The sequence below is a fragment of the Herpailurus yagouaroundi genome, unplaced genomic scaffold (genome assembly GCF_014898765.1).
Source record: "Herpailurus yagouaroundi ecotype Mexico unplaced genomic scaffold, PumYag 252, whole genome shotgun sequence".
NCBI lineage: Eukaryota > Metazoa > Chordata > Mammalia > Carnivora > Felidae > Herpailurus > Herpailurus yagouaroundi.
The window spans coordinates 858,639-879,274 of NW_024412469.1; the positions used below are offsets into that span (position 1 = coordinate 858,639).

A 20,636-nucleotide genomic window follows, 5' to 3' on the forward strand; every position below is an offset into this window, starting at 1 on the left:
ACAGAGCATGAACAGGGGAGGGGCAGAGAGAGAGGGAGACACAGAATCGGAAACAGGCTCCAGGCTCTGAGCCATCAGCCCAGTGCCTGATGCAAAATATACTCTTAAGGTTGGAGGGCAAGTTATAGAGTAAGAGAAGATATTTGATATATACACACATATACATATAGATATTTACAAATGTATATATACATGATCCAAGAATAACCAGACTATATAAAGAATTCCTATACATTAAGAAGAAAAAGACCAACAGTGCAGTAGTAAGATGGTTAAGAGTTGAGTAAGCACTTTATAAAAGGGGATATTCATAGGGAATATATAAAGAGATTTCTTTAATAATTAAGAAAATGCAAATAAGGTCCACAATTGACTACCATTACAGAACTTATGAGAAAGACTAAAATTTAAATGATCGGCAATATAAAGTGATGATGAAGATGTGAAGCAACAGGAATGCTCCATACACTGCTGGTGGGAGTTATTGGTAATAACTGTTAAATTTGATCTATACATATCCTATGTCCCAATAATTTCACTGTTAGGAGTGTCTGTGTATACGAGTTTATTTTAGAGAACTGTGTGCTCATATGCAGCAGAAGATGCATGCAATATTATTAATAGCTGTGTTCTTTGCAAAAGTCAATAAACAGAAAAAAACAAGTGACCACTAAATGGTCATCCATTTATGGATAAATATTTGTATGAAGGAATATTGAGTAGGAATGAAAATCAATGAACTTCAGCTATGTAGGTCATAATATGTGTTTTTTTTAATAAAGTTAATTTATTTATTTTTAGAGACAGTGAGTGAGCTTGCACAAGAGCAGGGGAGGGGCAGATAGACAGGATAGAGAGGGAGAGAGAGAATCCCAAGCAGTCTCCATGCTGACAGTGTAGAAGCAGATGCGGGGCTCAAACTCATGAACCATAATCATAGGCCATCATATTTGACCCCTAACAAAAATATTGAGTGAAATAGAAAAGATAAACCTCAAAGAAGATATGTATATATGGATGATTATATTTCTGTACATTTCAAAAAAAAAAAAAAACGGTGCTGGGATGCATACCCAGGCATAAAACTATAAACTCCAGCAAGGAAATGAATATCATAAATGCTATGTGAGTGGTTACCTTTTGGGCAAGAAAGGAATGTGTTTGATGGGCAGTTGGAGGTACTCTGGTGTTTGCTTTATAATAATTCACAGTTACATTTTTGTGATTGTGCATTTTATTAATGTGTGCTATGTTTTGTGATTAATTTTTTAAAGTTTATCTTAAAAATTAAAACAATTTCTAAAGGTGAATAAATTCCAGCTATAAATCATGACTTTATAACTTTGTCCCTTCTAATTTTAATCACATGAACATATGTTTTTGGTCTTATTGTTAATGATCTTTTCATTGTTTTTTTTTAAATTTTTTTAAAAGACAATCTTTTTAAAAAATTATTTATTTATTTTAGAGAGAGAGCAAGCAAGAGTGTGAGTGAGGCAGAGGGGCAGAGGGAGAGAGAGGGAGAATCTTAAGCAGGTTCCATGCTCAGCGTGGAGCCTGACGCAGGGCTCAATCCCATAACCCTGAAATCATGACCTGAGCTGAAATCGAGAGATGGACGCTCAACCAACTGAGCCACCCAGGTGCCCCTAATCTTTTCTTTGTTAATAACCAAGTGTTTAAATAGTGTTGGAAAAGAGTGGTGTGCTGAACAACCTTATACAGGAACATAAAAGTTGATAATGCACGTCTCTTTCTAACTTTGTGTTCAGTTATGTCATGTAGGTAAGCTCAAATTAGCCATGGTGGGAGTAATTACATCATGGAAATAAGCAAGAGCTACAAACCAGGGTTTTCTCTACCTTCCTGGAAACTGATTGTTAAACATTTACTAACACACCAACCACTATGCTGTTTGCTGTATCGTGTGAGAGGTATTTAAAGAGAATAATACTGACTAAACAAATGTTTACTTATTTTTTATCATATTAATATAGGCATTATTTGAACTTCAAGTTATTTTGCTTCTATGTATCTCTTCATTTACCTTTAAAATTGAGAGGTTAATAGTATCAACTAAAAAATAAGTTGATAAAAGTATAGTTGATATAAAAGTACTATTTGGTATAGTGCACAATAAATTTTGCTATTTCTAAAAAATCATATCAGTAAGGTGAATATTTAAGAGAATGCAAGTATTTCCCTTCATCTGAATCCTCATTGTTCTTTTACACATTTGTTATAGAAATGCTGAGAAATTCTTTGTTTGTATTCCGTTGGAATATTTTCCAGATAATATTTTATTTATTATTTTATTTTTAGGTGATTCCTCCTCGGGAATGGAAGCCAAGGCAGTGCTATGATGACATTGATAATTTGCTTATTCCAGCACCAATTCAGCAGATGGTCACAGGGCAGTCGGGACTGTTCACTCAATACAACATCCAGAAAAAAGCCATGACAGTGAAAGAGTTCAGGCAGCTGGCTAACAGTGGCAAGTGAGTGCATGCAGTTTGCTATTTTTATTTTTTTCAAAGATATACATGAACATGGGAGGAAACCAAATAGAGGAGCTTGTGATGAAAAGCAGTGGTTTTCTGCATATCTTCTTTCAGTTTTCATTTAACTGTTCCTGTTTTCTCTTCTTCAGGTGGTTGCCTGATTACATTTAGTTTATTCCTGAGAAAGTTGTTTCTCGTTTTATCATCTTATTCATAATATCTATAAATGTTTTTTTCTATATTTTAGTTGCCCTGAAATTTTGATTCTACACATTGTTCATATTTGTTAGGCAAATTTTCTTCTTTGTGTCAGAGTGCTTAAATCTTTTTTTTTTTTTCCTTTTTTTTGGCAACTCTGAGGTAAACTTTTCTTTCTTTCTTGGCTGACAGGACTTTTCACACCCATGCTCCTCCCAGCACCTTTTTCCTGTCCACACAGTGGCAGCATATTCCAAAAGGTACCATAGCCATGTGGTTGGGGAGTCACTTCACATTCTAGGCTTTTGGAGTTGGGGGCTTGGGAATACTGTCCACCCCCAACAAATTTTTACCAGCAAGAGGCCATGATATCCCCAGCTCCCAAACCTGTATCCTGGTGGGAGGTGGCAATGCCTCCTTAGCTCTTCACACCTTAGAGAAGCAGGACCACAGAGGGTAAGCCACAGGCCCCCCAGCTCCAGTAGCTCCCAACACTGGCCCCTGCGCAGGTCACAATCCCAGCCCCATTACCAGGCAGAAGAAGTCTTCTCCTTTGGCTTCAGTGTCAGATGAGCCCTCCACACTAGGCAAGACAGAGGCAAAGCTGGAAGTAGCAGCAGTGGCAGAAAAGGAGCAGGCACTGAGATTGGTGGGTTTCTGGGCCAACAGCATGGGGCCAAAGGCTTTCCCAAAGTCAGGGCAAGCTGTTCATGCAGCTCTGAGAATGGCCAGTATGTGGGTGTAGTTGGCTATGACACAGGTACTTGGACACAATTCTGCTCAGATGCTAGCCGATGGCATACCAGTGATGGCATACCTGGTATCATAGGCTGGTTTCAGCTCATGGGGGTTCCGCTGATCAGACCTTCTGATATTGGTTACCACAGTCCAGCTCTCAGGGAAGAATTGCAGTAGCCTGCCATGCACCTTTATGTCCCAATTCTGATTCAGGTAATAGATAACAGGTGATGCAGTGCCCACTGCCATGTGGATTGTCAGCATGCTTCATGTTCCCCAGCCTATTGACTGAATAACATACCACCATGGCCTTGATTGTGCCTGTGGATGACATAGCCACCTAGCACCCAACATAGGGACAGATTATAGCATCCATGTGGGCCATGAGGACCCCAGTGCTTTGACAGCTAGGCTCATGGCCTTCTATCCAGGCAGTCTGGTCCCTACAGAAGCTGCATGGTGAAATAGCCCACTCTACTTTAGGGCCTCTGCCTCAGCCACCACATGGCCATCCAGTGCTGCCCCCAGGAAGTTCTCCTTGATACAGATGCTGCAGGATACAGTATAGTCTGGGGCCAGGTGCTTGGGCATGATGGATAGTCCCTCCTCCCGCACTGTGAGCCCCACACTATTCTCCCCATTGCCACTGCTGCAGCCCATGCTGCCCTTTCCTTTGGCCTCTCCTTCCTGGTTCTCCTGTCTACCCCAAGGGCTACTTGCTGCTGCCCATTTCCCTTTGGGGACCTCAAGCAGGGCTCCCTGAACCACCAGTTGCTAGTACTCCTTGGTGACCTGTGCTGCAGTGCCCTTACTCTACAGAGGCTGCAGCTCACCACCATCCTGCCTGCTGAAGCTCTCCCTCAGGGGGCTGACTGTGGTGGAAGTGGCTGTGGCCCTGGGAGTCCCACTCCCCACCAAGGCCTGATCAGATGCTCCTGATTGGTGGTGGGAGGGTAGCGGGGGACAGGGCAGGTAACTCTTCACACCAGTCTTGGCCCAGCCAGGATCCAAGGGCTGAGACACAGAACCTGGGAGAGCCTCACTTAGGGACTGTGGCTGGCATGGGTTGGGTTGCCCATGGCAGCAGTGTCTTCATCCCCCCGATATGAAGGACACGGCCCAGGCTCATGGTGCCACCCTCCTCTAACTCGGCCTCCTCCACTTGATTCAGCTGGGGACAGGGTGGCTGAGCCTGGTGTGAGGCAGGGCAGGCAGCAGAGACTCTTCTTGTGCCTTGTGGTCGCTTGTAGGTCACCAAGTCCTCTGCTGCCCTTAGGGCTTGGGAAAGGACCCATCAGGGTGGTGAGCATTTTTCTCTGCTCTCTGCACTGTTGGTTGTACCTTCTATCCAGTGCCGTACACCACGCCATACCCCTGACAGTGTTTAAGTCTCAGATGATAAATTATATATTTAGAAGATGAGTAATTTAAAAAGAAAACCCTTGAATGACTTAGAGGGCCACCATTATTGTATTAGCATTATTGTAATTATACCTATTGCTGTGTAGCAAATTACCCCAAATCTTATAGCTTAAATCAATAAACATTTATTTAATATTTTAGTTTCTGAAGGTTAGGAATCTGGGAGTGGCATGGCTAGGTGACTGTGGCCCAGGGCCTCTCGTGAGGTTACAGTCAAGATGTTAGGAGGGTGGGGCTGTTATCATCTGAAAGATTGACTATGACTGAAAGATCCTATTTTAAGATTGCTCCACTTACATGGCTATTGGCTAGAGTCCTGAGTTCTTTGCCACATGGACTGCTCTTCATGTTGTGGTAGCTGGCTTCTTCCAGAGCTGGTGATCCAAGAGAGTAACCAAGATGGAAGCCACAGTATCTTTTCATGATCTGTTTCTTGACTATCCCTTCTGTGTTATTTTGTTTCTTACAAGCCAGTTGCAAAGTGAATCCAATAGTTAAGGGGAGGAGAATTAAGCTCCACTTCTTGAAAGGAGGAGTATCAAAGAATTTGAACATATTTAGAAACCGTTACAGTTATTAAGTTACCTTTTTAAAATTTTTAAAAAATGTTTATTTATTTTTGAGAGACAGAGAGAGACAGTGTGAGTGGGGTGGGGCAGAGAGAGAGGGAGACACAGAATCCGAAGCAGGCTCCAGGCTCCAAGGTGTCAGCACAGAGCGTGACGCAAGGCTTGAACCCATGAACTGTGAGATCATGACCTTGCAGAAGTTGGATGCTCAGCTGACTGAGCCACCCAGGTGCCCCTAAATTACTTTTTAAAAAAAGTTTCTGATATGGTAGTTAAGACCCTAGATCAAAACATTAATTTGAAAAAAAGAATTAGAACCCCAAACCAACCAACTAATCAGCCAGTCAAAAAACATTGTCTAAATTCTCTGGATAGGTGTGTGTGAAATTATGCTCTTTGGATGAATTTAGTTTATATCTTTTTAAAAGAAATTTATATTTGACATAGTAAGCACTTTATGGTACTTGAAGAATCTTAATTCTATGTATAATTTTTTTTTAATGTTTATTTGTGAGAGAGATATAGACAGAGTGTGAGTGGGGGAGTGGCAGAGAGAGAGGGAGACACAAAATCTGAAGCAGGCTCCAGGCTCTGAGCTGTCAGCACAGAGCCCGATGTGGGGCTCGAACTCATGAACCCTGAGATCATGACCTGAGCCGAAGTCAGACGCTTAACCGACTGAGCCACCCAGGCGCCCTTTAATTGTGTGTATAAAGTTTCTATGGAGCATTGTAGTTATTTCAAAGGAATTGAAATTTTTATATTTAATGTGAGTCCCTTCTTTAAAATTAAAAAAAAAAAATTAACGTCTATTTATTATCGAGAGACAGAGAGACAGAGCATGAGCAGGGGAGGGGCAGAGAGAGGAGGAGACACAGAATCCGAAGCAGGCTCCAAGCTCCAAGCTGTCAGCACAGAGCCTGACACAGGGCTCAAACTGAAAAACTATGAGATCATGACCCGAGCCGAAGTCGGACGCTCAACCGACTGAACCACCCAGGTGCCCTGCTTCTTGTAAATTTTTGATAAGCATTAGTAAAGCCTCATTGTTTCAGATCTCGTTAATTGAGAATGTGAAACTTTTATCACTAACTGGACTAGTTTGTATTCAAACTCTTTTAAGAACTCTTTTAACAACTTACTAGTGCAATGCTATTGAAACAAGATTGTGGAAGAAAATTTACCCAAGTTTTTATAAGTATGAATGGTTTACTGTGTTCTGTTATTTATCTTCTAGCACCCATTTCCAGAGTCATTTTTAAAGTGTTAATAAAATAGGTTCATTTAGTGGAACATCTGCTTGGCTACTTTGATATTTTAGGAGACAATTTTTTTTTTTTTTACATATATTTATTTTTGAGAAACAGAGGAGACAAAGCGTGAGCAGGGAGGGGCAGAGGGAGAAGGAAACACAGAATCTGAAGCAGGCTCCAGGCTCTGAGCAAGTGGTCAGCACAGAGCCTGATGCGGGGCTCGAACCCACGAACTGTGAGATCGTGATCTGAGCCAAAGTCGGTCGCTCAGCCGACTGAGCCACCCAGGCACCCCAGGAGACGATTTGTACTTGAAAGTAATCAGACTATACTTACTAGGAAATGTTTGTTAATACCTTTAGTAATCATTTATAATCACCACACGAAAAGCTCAAAGTGCCATGGAGTTTCAAAGGAAAATAAGACTTCTGTGGTTGTTAATCAGGATAGGAATGATTTCATTTTATAGTGCTGTTGAGATGGATTTTGAAGATGGTCAGAAATGTTTTCATCAGTTACAAAAGTAACACATTCTTATTTGAAAATTCGAACATTTTAGAAACACAGAATTTTAACACCCAGAGACAATAATTGTTAATAATACATGGTAATTCAAAATATTGATGAGAAAAGAGACTGGAAGACCATTTTTTCTTGTCATAGAGAAACTTTGAACATCATCTGTAGCCCATGTGATTACCTGAGCATGGTATTAGTTTTCTATTTAGAGGGAATTTAATTTACTGGGCACTTACTTTGTTTATATATCTGTTCAATTTTTGCACAGATGGCTTGTTTGTAGATTGTTCCTGAAGATAGCCATTCAGGTGACGTTGTTTGTTTTGTGTACCACTTTATATACTCAATACCTGGTACAGTATCTGGGATATAGTAGGTACTATTTCAGTATATGTTGATTGAATGATTAGTGCCATGAAAGCCAAAATATACTTGAGGTAGTGTCAATTACTGGACAGATTGTTGTGATTTTCTTAATGACAGAATGTACATTTCTTGACTTTCTGAAGTTTAAAAATGATTTTTAAAAATAATTGGCTCTTTTTTTAGTTGTGAAATATAAGTTGCATGAAAGGTTATTCCATGTTAAAGTTTATTTTTTAGTTGGATTAATTTTGTTATAATTGCTACAATGTTAAAATACTTTTGAGAATTCTCTTTTTATATTTCATCTGCCAATTCCATGTGGAAATTTATTTCAAATGGCAATGAAATGGGTTTCTAGCCTCAATCCAAGGCTCTTGCTTGTTCACTTACAGCTGTACTACTGTCAAATGGTGTTCATTGTGGTTGTAGGATGGTCCTCAGGTGGGGTTAATTTTCATGGGAGGCAGGAGGCATCCTCCTGGTTTTTCTGTTCATCTGGTTTCCTTCATTCAGTACATGTCCTTGTATAATGTGCTTGGTATAAACAGTAGACAGGATAACATGCTCATTTGGTTGACAACACAACTTAATCCAACGAAAATCTAGAAACCTCTAACATAGCACTACTATAATAAAACTTTATGGAGGTAAGTAATATGCTCTCTTGTATCACTTACATTACTGATCTATACTTTCTTCTAGGAGTGGAGCTATGTGCTTTACATAATTATGTGATAGCATGCTCACAGTAATTCAATTGATATTATCCTGTTTTATAGAGGAATAACTGAGGTCTGGAGAAATTCAGTCCTCTGCCCAGGGTTACATGGCTTATATATGGCAAAGCCTGGATTTAAAGGTCTAGGCAGGCTTGTTCTGGACACCCATCTCTTAACAATTGTAATATAGTGAATAAAAGGTTCTGGAGAAAAGGAATGGTTGGATTACTTTTGAGCAAATTGACACTGGATTTGTGGGACAGCTGTGATTGTTTGACAGTCCATTAGGGATGAAATCTGTAGCCAACTGAGTGAACTGGTCACTTTTTTTCAAGTTTAGAATCATTGTTTGTTTCAGATATTCAAAGATCTTAGAATTCATCCTCAGTAGCCAATACTGAACCACATGTTTCCTTTTTAAAGTTATAGGTTGTTAAAAATTGATCATGATTGAGTAGTAAATAGTGTGATAGATTCTTTAGGTCATCTTATAGTGAAAGGTAATTTAGGACTTCTGTATCCAAAGTCCAACAAATTTCTCTGTAAATCGAAATAAACAGTATCTCTGTTACCTTTTTTATTGCTTGAGTCTGAACTCTGGTTAGCTTGCTTAGCTTGTGCCTAGAATTCATGTTACTACTGGAACCTACTAACTGAAGTGGTGAAATACAGTGGAGTTAATGATACTTTCATGCCCATCCCTTTTATTTTTGGCTGTCCTGTTGAAATTCTAATGATTTGAGTAAATCAGAAAATTATTCTGTATTTCAAATACAGTTGTTAAATTGTTTGGTATTCTTGCTTATTGCTTAGATAACCAGTTTGGGGTCCCAGTATAGTGTATATTGATTTTGCTTGTTCTACAGTTATTCATTCTAAAATGTTCAGTAGGCTTTATTGGGATTGCTCCTGCTGCTAAACACTCTTTTTACTGCTAAACAAACTGTTTCATTACCTTCTTCATTCGATTTCTTTTTTTAAATGTAGAAATAATGGTATTTTGTGTTGTGTGTGTGTGTTTGTGTGTGTGTATATTAATATAAGATTATTTGTTCACAATCCAAATAGGACAGAGAAGCAAGTGCCTTTCTGTAATTCCAGTGTGAAAGATAAACATTAATATTAATAATATGGTATATATTTTCTTTTTGACCATTTGAGTACAGTTATAGATATTTTTTACATAAATATTATCATAGTATTCTGTAACCTGCTTATTAATTCACTGTGGAGAAATATTAATGTCAATGCATAGGAAGATCTACCTTATTTTGTATTCTGTATTTTATTTAAGCCCTTTTATTTAACTAATCCTGTAAAATTTAGTATAGTATAATTGGTTAAAGATTTTAGAAAATATTTTGAAAGATAAATTAATGAGTTTTTAACTGTTCTCCTTATATATTTGGTACTTTCATGAGAATATTTTCCTTACTAGTCAAAAATATAAAGATATTATAAAGAGTTATTTAGGAATCTTAAGAGTATTCAGAGATCTATGATAAATACATTGGTATATTTACTCACTAGACTTGACAACATGTGTTGTTGCAGTGTTTTCATTTTGATAAGATTTTGTTTAGAAAGTGATTTAAGAAGGGGTGCCTGGGTGGCTTAGTCTGTTGAGTGTCCGACTTCGGCGCAGGTCATGATCTCGCGGTTCACGAGTTTGAGCCCTGCATCGGGCTCTGTGCTGACAGCTCAGATCTTGGAGCCTGCTTCAGATTCTGTGTTTCCCTGTCTCTCTTCCCCTCCACTGCTCGTGTTCTCTCTTTAAATAAAACATTAAAAAAAATTAAAAAATAAAATGATTTGAGACATATGGGTGGAGAAAATCTTATAATTGTCATATGGTTTGTGCTCTTTTAATTTACCTTTTGCAGATACTGTACTCCAAGATACTTGGATTATGAAGATTTGGAGCGCAAGTATTGGAAGAACTTAACTTTCGTAGCACCCATCTATGGTGCCGACATTAATGGAAGCATATATGATGAGGTATATTTATAGTGTAATGGATTTTGTAAAGGACACCTTTCCTATTTTTGTTACCATTTTAGATACATGAGAAGTAGTCATTTGTTATGCTTTGTGTGATCCATAATTCCTCATAGGACAAGAAGAAATAAAGACACATCAGGATTTCTGCTGCTGGTATTTGTCAGATTGAAACCACCTACTGGTACAAATATCTGAAATTGTTCAACAGTAATATATTATGTGGTTATCTGGCTGATCTTTAAATTACACTAAAATTTTTTTAAGCAAAACACCTTTTAAAAATATTTGGAAAACAGGAAATATAATCCATTTATAATGCCACCTTAAGGCTAAAACAGTATTTTAATATGTATTCTTCTAGTAGTTTTCCCCTAGTCATTTAAAAAAGTTATATTTGAGGGGCGCCTGGGTGGCGCAGTCGGTTAAGCGTCCGACTTCAGCCAGGTCACGATCTCACGGTCCGTGAGTTCGAGCCCCGCATCAGGCTCTGGGCTGATGGCTCGGAGCCTGGAGCCTGTTTCCGATTCTGTGTCTCCCTCTCTCTCTGCCCCTCCCCCTTCATGCTCTGTCTCTCTCTGTCCCAAAAATAACAAATAAACGTTGAAAAAAAAAAGTTATATTTGAATAGGTTTGTTCTCCTTTTTTCCCCACAAATTGTGAGAATTTTTCTCTTTTTTAAAAAGTACATATTATTATAGTCTTTCCAGTATTATTTATGTGGCCATAACATGCTTGAAATAAACCAGTCCTTTTTGCCTCCTGGTAATACATGTAAATGCTGTTTTTTTGTTTTGTTTTGTTTTTTGTTTTCTTTTTATTTTGAGAAATGTCTTAACTACTGAAAGGTTGGAGTAGTGCGATGAACACTTGGATAGTCTTCATTTAGATTCACCAGTTGTTAATATTTGCCTCATTTCCTTTGTTTCTCTGTTGCTCTGCTGTTGTCTCCCTTTGTCTCTTTCTTTGTCTCTCTGCTATAACATTTGAATGTAAGTTGCAGACATTTTGATAGTTCAACTTTAATTATTTCAGCATGTGTTTTAATATCATCTAATATACAGATCACATTCATGAGATCCTAATTTTGCCAATAATATTTGTAAACTGGGTTTCCTCCAATCTAAATGATCCAGTCAAGAATTTCTGTTTATAATTAATCAGTGATTTATAGAGTGATACTTAGAGGCTAGATAACTGTCCTGTATCCCAGCAGCCTTTCACCCAGTGAATTTACATCCATTGATAATATTTGCCCGAATCAGTTACTATAATATTTTTAAACTTTTTGTATTTTGAAACATAAAATAAGGTAGAAAGTACACAAAACAGAAACTTAAAGCTTCATAAATTATTGCAAGGTGAACATCTGTGTATCATCACTGACATCAAGGAATACATTTACTAGCATACTAGAGTTCCCCTACACATCCCCTTCACTCATCGTATGTTTTATCCAAAGATGATCACTATTCTGACTTTATGGCAGTCACTTCTTTCTTTTCCTTAAGAATATAGTTCATTATATTCTGTTTCTGAATTTTATATAACCAGAATCATTCAGTGTATATTCTTTTTGTCTGGCTTCTTTCATACCTTATAAACATTTCTAAATTTTTTCTACATTCATTTTCTTTGCTCTATAATATTTTATTGTATGAATATGCCTTAGTGTGTTTATTGTTGTGCCACCAAGGGTCATGTTGGTTGTTTTAGTTTTTGCTTTTATGAACAAAACTTTCATGGATGTTCTGCACATGTTTCCCTGAGCATGGAATGGTGTGTTTATATTGGGTGTATGCCTAGTAGTGGTTATAGGGTATGTATATAGTTAGCTTCAGAAGAAAACTCTTTTCCAGTTTGCACCTTCTTATAGCAGTGTTTTCAGATTCCCCATTGTTCACATCCTATCTAATATTAGGTATTGTTGGTCTTTTAAATTTAGCCATTTTGTTGGGTGTGTGTTGTAGTTGTGGTTTTAAGTTGCATTGTGATTTTTTCCCCTTATGTTCATTGACTGTTTGGATTTTCCCTTTTATTGAGGTACCTTTTTAAGACTCTTGAATATTTTTATTTTGTGTCATGCTTTTCTTACTGCTTTATAGTTCTTTATACATTCTAGATATGAAATAGTGGCACAATTTAAAATTTTCTAGATGGATCTCTAAATTGAAAGGAACATTCTCATTTCCGAATATGGACTAGACATTAGATGATACTGTGGAATTATTGTTGTCCTATTAAATATAATGATGGCATAGTGACTATATTTTTTTATTAATTACAGATACACATTTAAGCATATGCAGGTTAAATGACATGGGGTCTGGGATTTGGTTTTAAAATACTTTAGAAAATAAAATGGTTTGGATATAGTTGAAAGAAGATTGAAAAAATATTGGTAATTGATGGCACTAGGTGATAATACATGGCATTTTAAATATGTGTATGTTTGAAATACTAAAATAAAGTTAAAAAAAAGAGAAAACATTCCCCATTGCCCTTCTGGGTTTTCATTAATACAAGTAAATTCTGTGTTGAGAATTTGTTTATTAAGGTAGCATATCCTTATGTGGAAAAATGAAAAAATATAGGCAAATATGAAGACAAAAATAAAAATTACCTATAAGCTTACCAAACGGAAACAACCTCTTTATGATTTCCTTTGGCTTTTCATTTTATGTGAGTGTGTATATATGTATGCACGTGATTGCACCTTAGTGTGCGTTTCCCCAAACCACCAAGGAAGTTTTAACAGTTTTTGACTTTAGAAACATTTTCTAATATTGCATTTTAGAAGATCATTCAGTGAATTCTAGTTCCTGCCATGTTTAGATTGCCACATTGTAATTTGTATTAGATTATTGCTATATATATTTTTTATTTCATTTCTAGTTTATTCTTAATGATTTATTCTTCAGTGATAACAGATATATTTTTAAGCTTAACATGTTATGATTACTTATATCTGGGAAAATGAGCACCATTAACAGTCAGGCTTCCTTACAGAACATGGCACCTTGTCTTTTGTTTTTTAAATTTTTTTAATGTTTTTATTTGTTTTCGAAGGAGAGAGAGACAGAGCATAAGCAGGGGAGAAGCAGAGAGAGAGGGAGACGTAGAATCTGAAGCAGGCTCCAGGCTCTACACTGTCAGCACAGAGCCCGATGTGGGGCTTGAACTCACGAACTGTGAGATCATGACCTGAGCCGAAGTCAGACGCTCAACTGACTGAGTAACCCAGGCGCCCCCATGGCACCTTGTCTTATGAAAGTAGCTTCTGTGGGATTTCCATTGGAATGAGTAAGGCAGAGTAAATACTGTTGACATTTTATATTTGAGACCTAGGGAGATATTTCCAAAGTTCCTAGGCTAGTAGAGGGGCTGCCAGGTGCTCTTATTACCTCTCCTACCAGTTTTAAGGAAACAATTATGTAGAGTTAATCTCTTAGTTGTAGAAATGTGTAAAACTAGGTTGTTGTCAACCACAAATTCCCCGAGCTGATGGTTTATTTTGTGCCTTCTCTGGTTTCTTCCCTGTGGTATGATGGCAAGTTTTCAGGCTTCCGAGAGGAAGATTGAGCTGAGGAATCATCTGGATTCTGGACTGAGAGGTTGCATGTCTGAGTGACCTAAAATGAAATGAAATTTTGTGTAAATTATTATTATTAAAAATTTTTAAAAATGTCTTTATTTTTGAGACAGAGAGACACAGAGCATGAGCAGGGGAGAGGCAGAGAGAGAGGGAGACACAGAATCTGAAGCAGGCTCCAGGCTCTGAGCTGTCAGCACAGAGCCCGATGTGGGGCTCACACTTGTCAACTGAGAGATCATGACCTGAGCCAAAGTCAGATGCTCAACCGACTGAGCCACCCAGGTGCTCTGTAAATTATTTTTTTCTAACCACCCTGTGGGATCATTGGCCTCTTTGTTCCTTTTTGCATATATAATTAAGAGTTAGAAGCAGTATATCTGGGGCAGTTTTCAGAACAATTAACATAAAAATGCCCTGGATTAGCTTTCCATATTTGATAGTGAAATAACATAATTGTTTATGGCACAGAGAGGCTGATGGACTTTGGTTTCCTGTGCTTGGCAATGTGCTGCTTGTATTTGAAAACCAGCTACACATTGGCATTGCTTCAACGAACATTGACTTTAGACTTCAGATTTGAGTAACTTTAGTTATTAAAATCCAATGAACAAAATCCACTGGTTTATAAACATGACATTTTAAAGCATCCTTATCATTTCCATGTTCTGAAGTCAGGAATCTGTCATTCTGGTAGGACCTACAAGGCATAGTATTTTATGGAATTTGTGTAGGCTCTGAGGGAACATTTAGTAGCTCCAAAGTTGAGTTGATATTTTCAAAGCTTTTGGAGCATACAGAAAGATGAGAGAGATGTTATAGACTGCTACTGGTAAACAAAACCAATCATGTTTATTACACCATAATTCAGACAAATGAAAAACAACTTGTTTTTGCCCCCTTGAGGTAGATGGAGAGTAACAAGAGAAAGAGTGCATTAAAGAGAGTGACAAAGAGTGAGTGTACCAATAACCCACAACTGTCAGCAGTGTTTGAAATCATCACAATGAACGTGCATTGGAAAAGCATTGTTTTGCTTTTTTCTATTGTATCCTTGAATTGTTTAACTGTTTGGCTCAATATTTAAATTATATTGAAAACTGGTTTGATATGGTTCATGGCATTATTTTGGAAGGAATTATGGTCATCAAATTGTAGTTCACTTTTCCCCCTAATGTCTAGTTGTGGCCATTTTAGTAGAATGATTGAAAAACCATAGCTTTTTTTTTGGTGAGTCTGGGAGTTCTTGGAGAGGGTGTGGGGAGGTGAGAGAAACAGTTTGTGTAGGGTACAGAGATGAATAAGGAGCCTTGTTTTCAAGTAATTATTCATAGGCTTAGAGGGGCAATAAAGTATAATGAGCTTGGCCATAAAAGCAAGTGTAGGGTTCCAGGGAGCCAGGAGGAGACACACTGAGAGCAAGCTTGGCACTGAAGGAACACTTGCTAGAGCAGAGAGGACATCTGAGCTTGGCCTAGATGAGTAAGTTCAAGTCAGGTAAAGGAAGCAGAAAGGAGGATGGGGCAGGAATTAGGCAAATTTGTGGGTAAGACCACACTGAATTTGGAGGCTTTTCTATGAGCTTCAGCTAGAAGAGGGTGAGGCCAATCTGGAATAGTGTGATCTGCGGGGAAGGGATCTGCTCTAGGCTGGAGACAGGGCTGTAGGTATGGTCCCCGACCTGTGGTGCTATAGTGACCCCATCTGCTCAAATGTTTGTCTTGCAGCACAAGGCAAATCTTTCGGGCAAAGAGGTGCCATTTTAGTGATTATCAGTCTTGAATACAACACAGGAATTAGAGATGAGGGTGTTCATGAAGCTCTAGTTGAGAACAATCAGCCTTGATAGTAAAGGGAGAAAGGCTTGGAGATCCCAGGGCATGAGTGTTGGTTCCTCTTTCAATTTTTTTTTAAAGTTTATTTTATTTTGAGTGCATGCCTGCTGGAGAGAGGCAGAGAGAGAGAGAGAGAGAGAGAGAGAGACAAGGAGAGGAGAGAGAGAGGAGAGAGAGAATCTGAAGCAGGCTCTGTGCTGTCAGTGTGTAGCCTGACATGGGGCTCAATCCCAAACACCATGACATCATGTCCTGAGCTGAAACCTAGAGTCGGATGCTTAATGACTGAGCCACCCAGGTGCTCTGGTTCCTTTTTCATTCTGCCACTTCTTTCAGAGCTTAATTTCCTTTGATACTAAAGAATCTCAGTTGGTACCATGGGCAGTAGACTAGGGCAATAGTAACAGTCACATGATTTAAACAAGTTACTGTTTTTTAAATAGAAATACCAAGGCTGTTAAAGGCATATGGTGACACAGTCCAGAGCATGGCTTGACAGTCAGATTCTCTCTTTGGCTTGTCTTTATAAATAAAGTTTTACTGGAGCATAGCCTAATTCATTCATTTATGTATTATGGCTTTTTTCACCATAAGGACAGAGTTAAGTAGTTGTGGCAGAGATTGTATGGCCCACAAAAGCTAAAATGTTTATTGTTTGGCCCTTTGCATAAAAAATTTGGCAACCCCTAATACAGAGGCATAATTATTTACTCTTGCTCAAAACCTTTTTGAGATAGATGGGATATAATTCTACATGTTCTCAGGAGAATGTGATTCATTTACATTGACTCCACTGATACCTTGAGACAATTAAATTGAGATATTTGGTTATGTCAGGAATTTTCTGTAATGAAAGAGGTTTTTGAGCTTAGAGGTAGAGCAACCTGTGTTCTTGGGTGGCCCTAGATGACTCCTTGGTAACAGTAACAGAAGCTTAAGAGTCCTAAGATGTGAATTTTTGTTGTTGTTATGCTTCACTAAGGACTTACTTTCTTTAAAAGTAAGTCTTATTTATTTTTATCTTATTTTTAAAAAATTTATTTATTGTTTAATTTGTATCCAAGTTAGTTAGCATAACGTGCAACAATGATTTCAGAGTAGATTCCTTAATGCCCCTTACCCATTTAGACCACCCCCTCTCCCACAATCCCTCCAGCAACCCTCAGTTTGTTCTCTATATTTAAGAGTCTTTAATGTTTTGTTCCTCTCCGTGTTTTTATATTATTTTTGCTTCCCTTCCCTTATGTTCATCTGTTTTGTATCTTAAAGTCCTCATATGAGTGAGGTCATATGATATTTGTCTTTCTCCGACTAATTTCGCTTAGCATAATACCCTCCAGTTCTATCCATGTAGTTGCAAATGGCAAGATTTCATTCTTTTTGATTGCTGAGTAATACTCCACTATATATATATATATATATATATATATATATATATATATATATATATAAACACCACATTTTCTTTCTTTATTCATCGATGGACATTTAGGCTCTTTCCATACTTTGGATATTGTCAATAGTGCTGCTATAAACATTGGGGTGCATGTGTAAAAAACAGCACACCTGTGTCCCTTTGATAAATACTTATTAGTAGGGCAATTGCTGGGTCATAGGGTAGTTCTATTTTTAATTTTTTTGAGGAACCTCCATACTGTTTTCCAGAGTGGCTGCACCAGTTTGCATTCCCAGCAGCAGGGCAAAAGAGATCCTCTTTCTCCGCATTCTTACCAACATCTGTTGTCTGAGTTGTTAATGTTAGCCATTCTGACTGGTGTGAGGTGGTATCTCATTGTGGTTTTGATTTGTATTTCCCTGATGATGAGGGATGTTGAGCATTTTTTCATGTGTCTGTTTGCCATCTGGATGTCTTCTTTGGAAAAGTGTCTATTCATGTCTTTTGCCCATTTCTTCACTGGGTTATTTGTTTTTTGGGTGTTGAGTTTGATAAATTCTTTATAGATTTTGGACACTAACCCTTTATCTGATATGTCATTTGCGAATATCTTCTCCCATTCCTTCAGTTGCCTTTTAGTTTTGCTGATTGTTTTCTTCGCTGTGCAAAAGATTTTTATTTTGATGAGGTCCTATTAGTTCATTTTTGCTTTTGTTTCCCTTGCCTCCAGAGACGTGTTGAGTAAGAAGTTGCTGCAGCCAAGATCAAAGTGGTTTTTGCCTGCTTTCTCCTCGAGGATTTTGATGGCTTCCTGTCTTACATTTAGGTCTTTTATCCATTTTGAGTTCATTTTTTGTGTATGGCATAAGAAAGTGGTCCAGGTTCATTTTTCTGCATGTTACTGTCCAGTTTTCCAGCACCATTATCTGAAGAAACTGTCTTTATTCCATTGGATATTCTTTCCTGCTTTGTCAAAGATTAGTTGACCATATGTTTGTGGGTCCATTTCTGGGCTCTGTGTTCTGTTCCATTGATCTGAGTGTGTGTTTTGTGTCAAGCAAAGGAAGTTGCTAATTGTACATTTAAAAAGTTAGCCTTCTGTTAAAAGAAGCATGAGAGTTTCTTTAGGAAACACACACACACACAAGAAATACAAAGAGAAAAGAGGAACAAGGAGAAAAAAGTCCTGTAACTATGTGGGGATGATTCAGCTTAGCTAAGAGACATGAAGTAAACAGGTATCTGTAGGAAAGACAAACTAGAACATTTCTGAGGTAGCCAGTAGCTGTGTGTACTTCTACAGACCTTTGGAGATGGAGTACGTCCCTTTGTTCTGTATGTGAGAGCTAAGCACAAGCGTTAACATTATTTATACTAGGACAGTGAGAGTGAAACATTCAGACTTGTGTTCTGTGCTGTTTAGGATGGCATTTCTAGTAATACTTGTATAGTATAATGGTGATCCTCTTAATGATGGTAATGGTTCATTAAATCAATGTTTAAAATGAAATTCAATATGCTTTGTTTAAGCTGGCTATGATCTTTATAACTGGTAACACTAGAAGGATCTCTAAGAGTGTTGTCTGTTTTCAAAAGAGTCCTCTTTGCAAGATTTCCCTTTGTTGATTGTGACTTATAGCTCTACCTTTAAGGCTCATCCATCTCCTCCACTGCCCACGCTTTCTTCTTTGAATATCTCATATCATCACAGGTAGTGCAGTCTGCAATGACCCCTTTGAACCGATGTTGTCAGAATATTGTACCAGCAAGGAGCTTAGCTTATCCACATCATCGCAGTTCTCACTTAAGAACAAGTTAGCCTTTGGATGCTTTGCATCCAGGTACTTTGTCCTGAAATCAACCTATGAGATGGCATTGCATTAAGATTGATAGTTTCCTTTGTGTGTCACCATCTTTGATGATAGTTTTCTGCAGTTCACTGGAGGAAGATAGCACATCTCACTGTGAGGGGAAGCTGCTTCACCCGTGACTTACAGCTTGTGTCATCTATCACTGTTTATAAATCTCTCAGACTTGCTTTGAAATTCAGTCCCCCCCCACCCCCAAATCATGTTCTCTCCCACTGCAGCTGCTTCCAGATCTCTGAAGGTGTCCACTACCCTTCCCTGTACCAGCCTGGTACCCAGTGGCCTGGTACTTAGAATGACTCTCAGTCCACTGTACAAGGAGTTTCTCTAGTTTCTCAAATATTGTGTTGGCTTAAGCACAGTTAAGCTTTCTAGCACTGTTGTATTTACTAGATAGGGACATGTCAAGATCATGCCTTATGTTTCTCCTTCCCTCTGTATGCACCATCACTTCCAACTCTTTCTGATGTGTGGGCTTTTCTAGGTTTCTTATGCTCACTTTTTCATTGGGAATTTTTACTTTCTCAGGAGACATTTTTATTAATAAGATGGGATGATGATAGCATTGATGCTCAGTACATTTAATATGAGCACAAGGCATGATTACCTCTCCTTTTGGGAGAACAGTTGAGATACAACTTAACTGTTATATACATTCCCTTACCTGGATTTGTATACATTGAAAATGAATCTTTTGGTGGACATTCACAGTCATTATAGAGAGTTTTTGATGTGGATAGTGCATTTTGGGTGAAAAAAATTTATAATTCTAGCAAATTTGGAAAATGAATATAGAAAATTAAGGATGCGTATGTTTATGTGAATATTTCTTCCTCAGTAGACTCTGGGTCCAGGGATGGCAGGTGTTACTTCTCATAGACTGTTCAACCCCAGCCCCCATCATAGTGTCTGCTGCAAAGAATGCACTGAAATAATTGTAGAATTGATGAGTGTATAACATTTAAAAAATAATCTGAGGACAAATCATGGAGTTTCTTGAATGTTTTTGGTTATTGCTTGAACTGTTTGAGGTTATTTTAGTAGGGGAAATGATAGGATCAGAATCATGCTTTAGGAAATGTGATCAGATAATGGTCTGTAAGATGGACTAGTCACAGCCAGAAGCTTGGAAAGTGCTTTGAAGAGCAGGAAGAGGAATAGGGTAGAGTGATCTTCCCTAGTGCATGTTTTTCTGAACAGTGAAGCAGTGGTTCTCAAACTTTTTGGTCTCAGGACCCCTTTATGCTTCTAATAATTTATTGTGGACCTCTAAGAGCTTTTCCTTATGTAGGCTATGTCTATCCTTGTTTATTTTATTAGAAATTAAAACTGAGAATATTTAAAAGCTCCTTAATTCATTAAAAATCATTATATAATAACATACATATTTTTATTAAAAAATGACTATACCTTCCTAGGCAAAAAATTAGTGAGAGGAGTGGCATTTTTTTACATTTTTTCAAATCTCTAATGTCTAGCTTAATAGAAGACCTCTGGCTTTATATACTTGCTTCTGCATTTAGTCTGTGGTGATGTCATGTGGCCTGCAGAAACTCGACCTCATGTGAGAATGAGAGTGTAAAGGCACATAATGTCTTGGTATAATTAAGACTGTTTTGATGCCACAGACCCTAAAGGGACCTGGGTATTTCTTTTTTTTTT

The 20,636-nt window shown here is 37.9% G+C and overlaps 1 protein-coding gene, 1 long non-coding RNA gene and 1 pseudogene across 16 annotated transcripts in view; 1 reads left to right on the plus strand and 2 right to left on the minus strand.

Moving 5' to 3' along the window:
• KDM4C (lysine demethylase 4C) overlaps positions 1 to 20,636 on the plus strand; it is a 473,115-nt gene that overhangs the window by 42,941 nt on the left and 409,538 nt on the right. For all 14 annotated transcript variants that reach the window (XR_005786297.1, XM_040460839.1, XM_040460852.1 and 11 more), the window contains 2 exons: positions 2,323 to 2,498; positions 10,169 to 10,283. Coding sequence is in view for 13 of the 14 variants with exons in the window: in XM_040460839.1 (XP_040316773.1) it covers positions 2,323 to 2,498; positions 10,169 to 10,283 (291 nt within the window). In the remaining variant the exon portion in view is untranslated. The remainder of the gene's footprint in view (positions 1 to 2,322; positions 2,499 to 10,168; positions 10,284 to 20,636) is intronic.
• Positions 3,227 to 4,807, minus strand: LOC121020827 (prolyl hydroxylase EGLN2-like; annotated as a pseudogene).
• LOC121020812 (uncharacterized) overlaps positions 13,602 to 20,636 on the minus strand; it is an 86,799-nt gene continuing 79,764 nt past the window's right edge. For both annotated transcript variants that reach the window (XR_005786298.1, XR_005786299.1), the window contains exon 5: positions 13,602 to 13,915. This is a non-coding gene — a long non-coding RNA (uncharacterized LOC121020812). The remainder of the gene's footprint in view (positions 13,916 to 20,636) is intronic.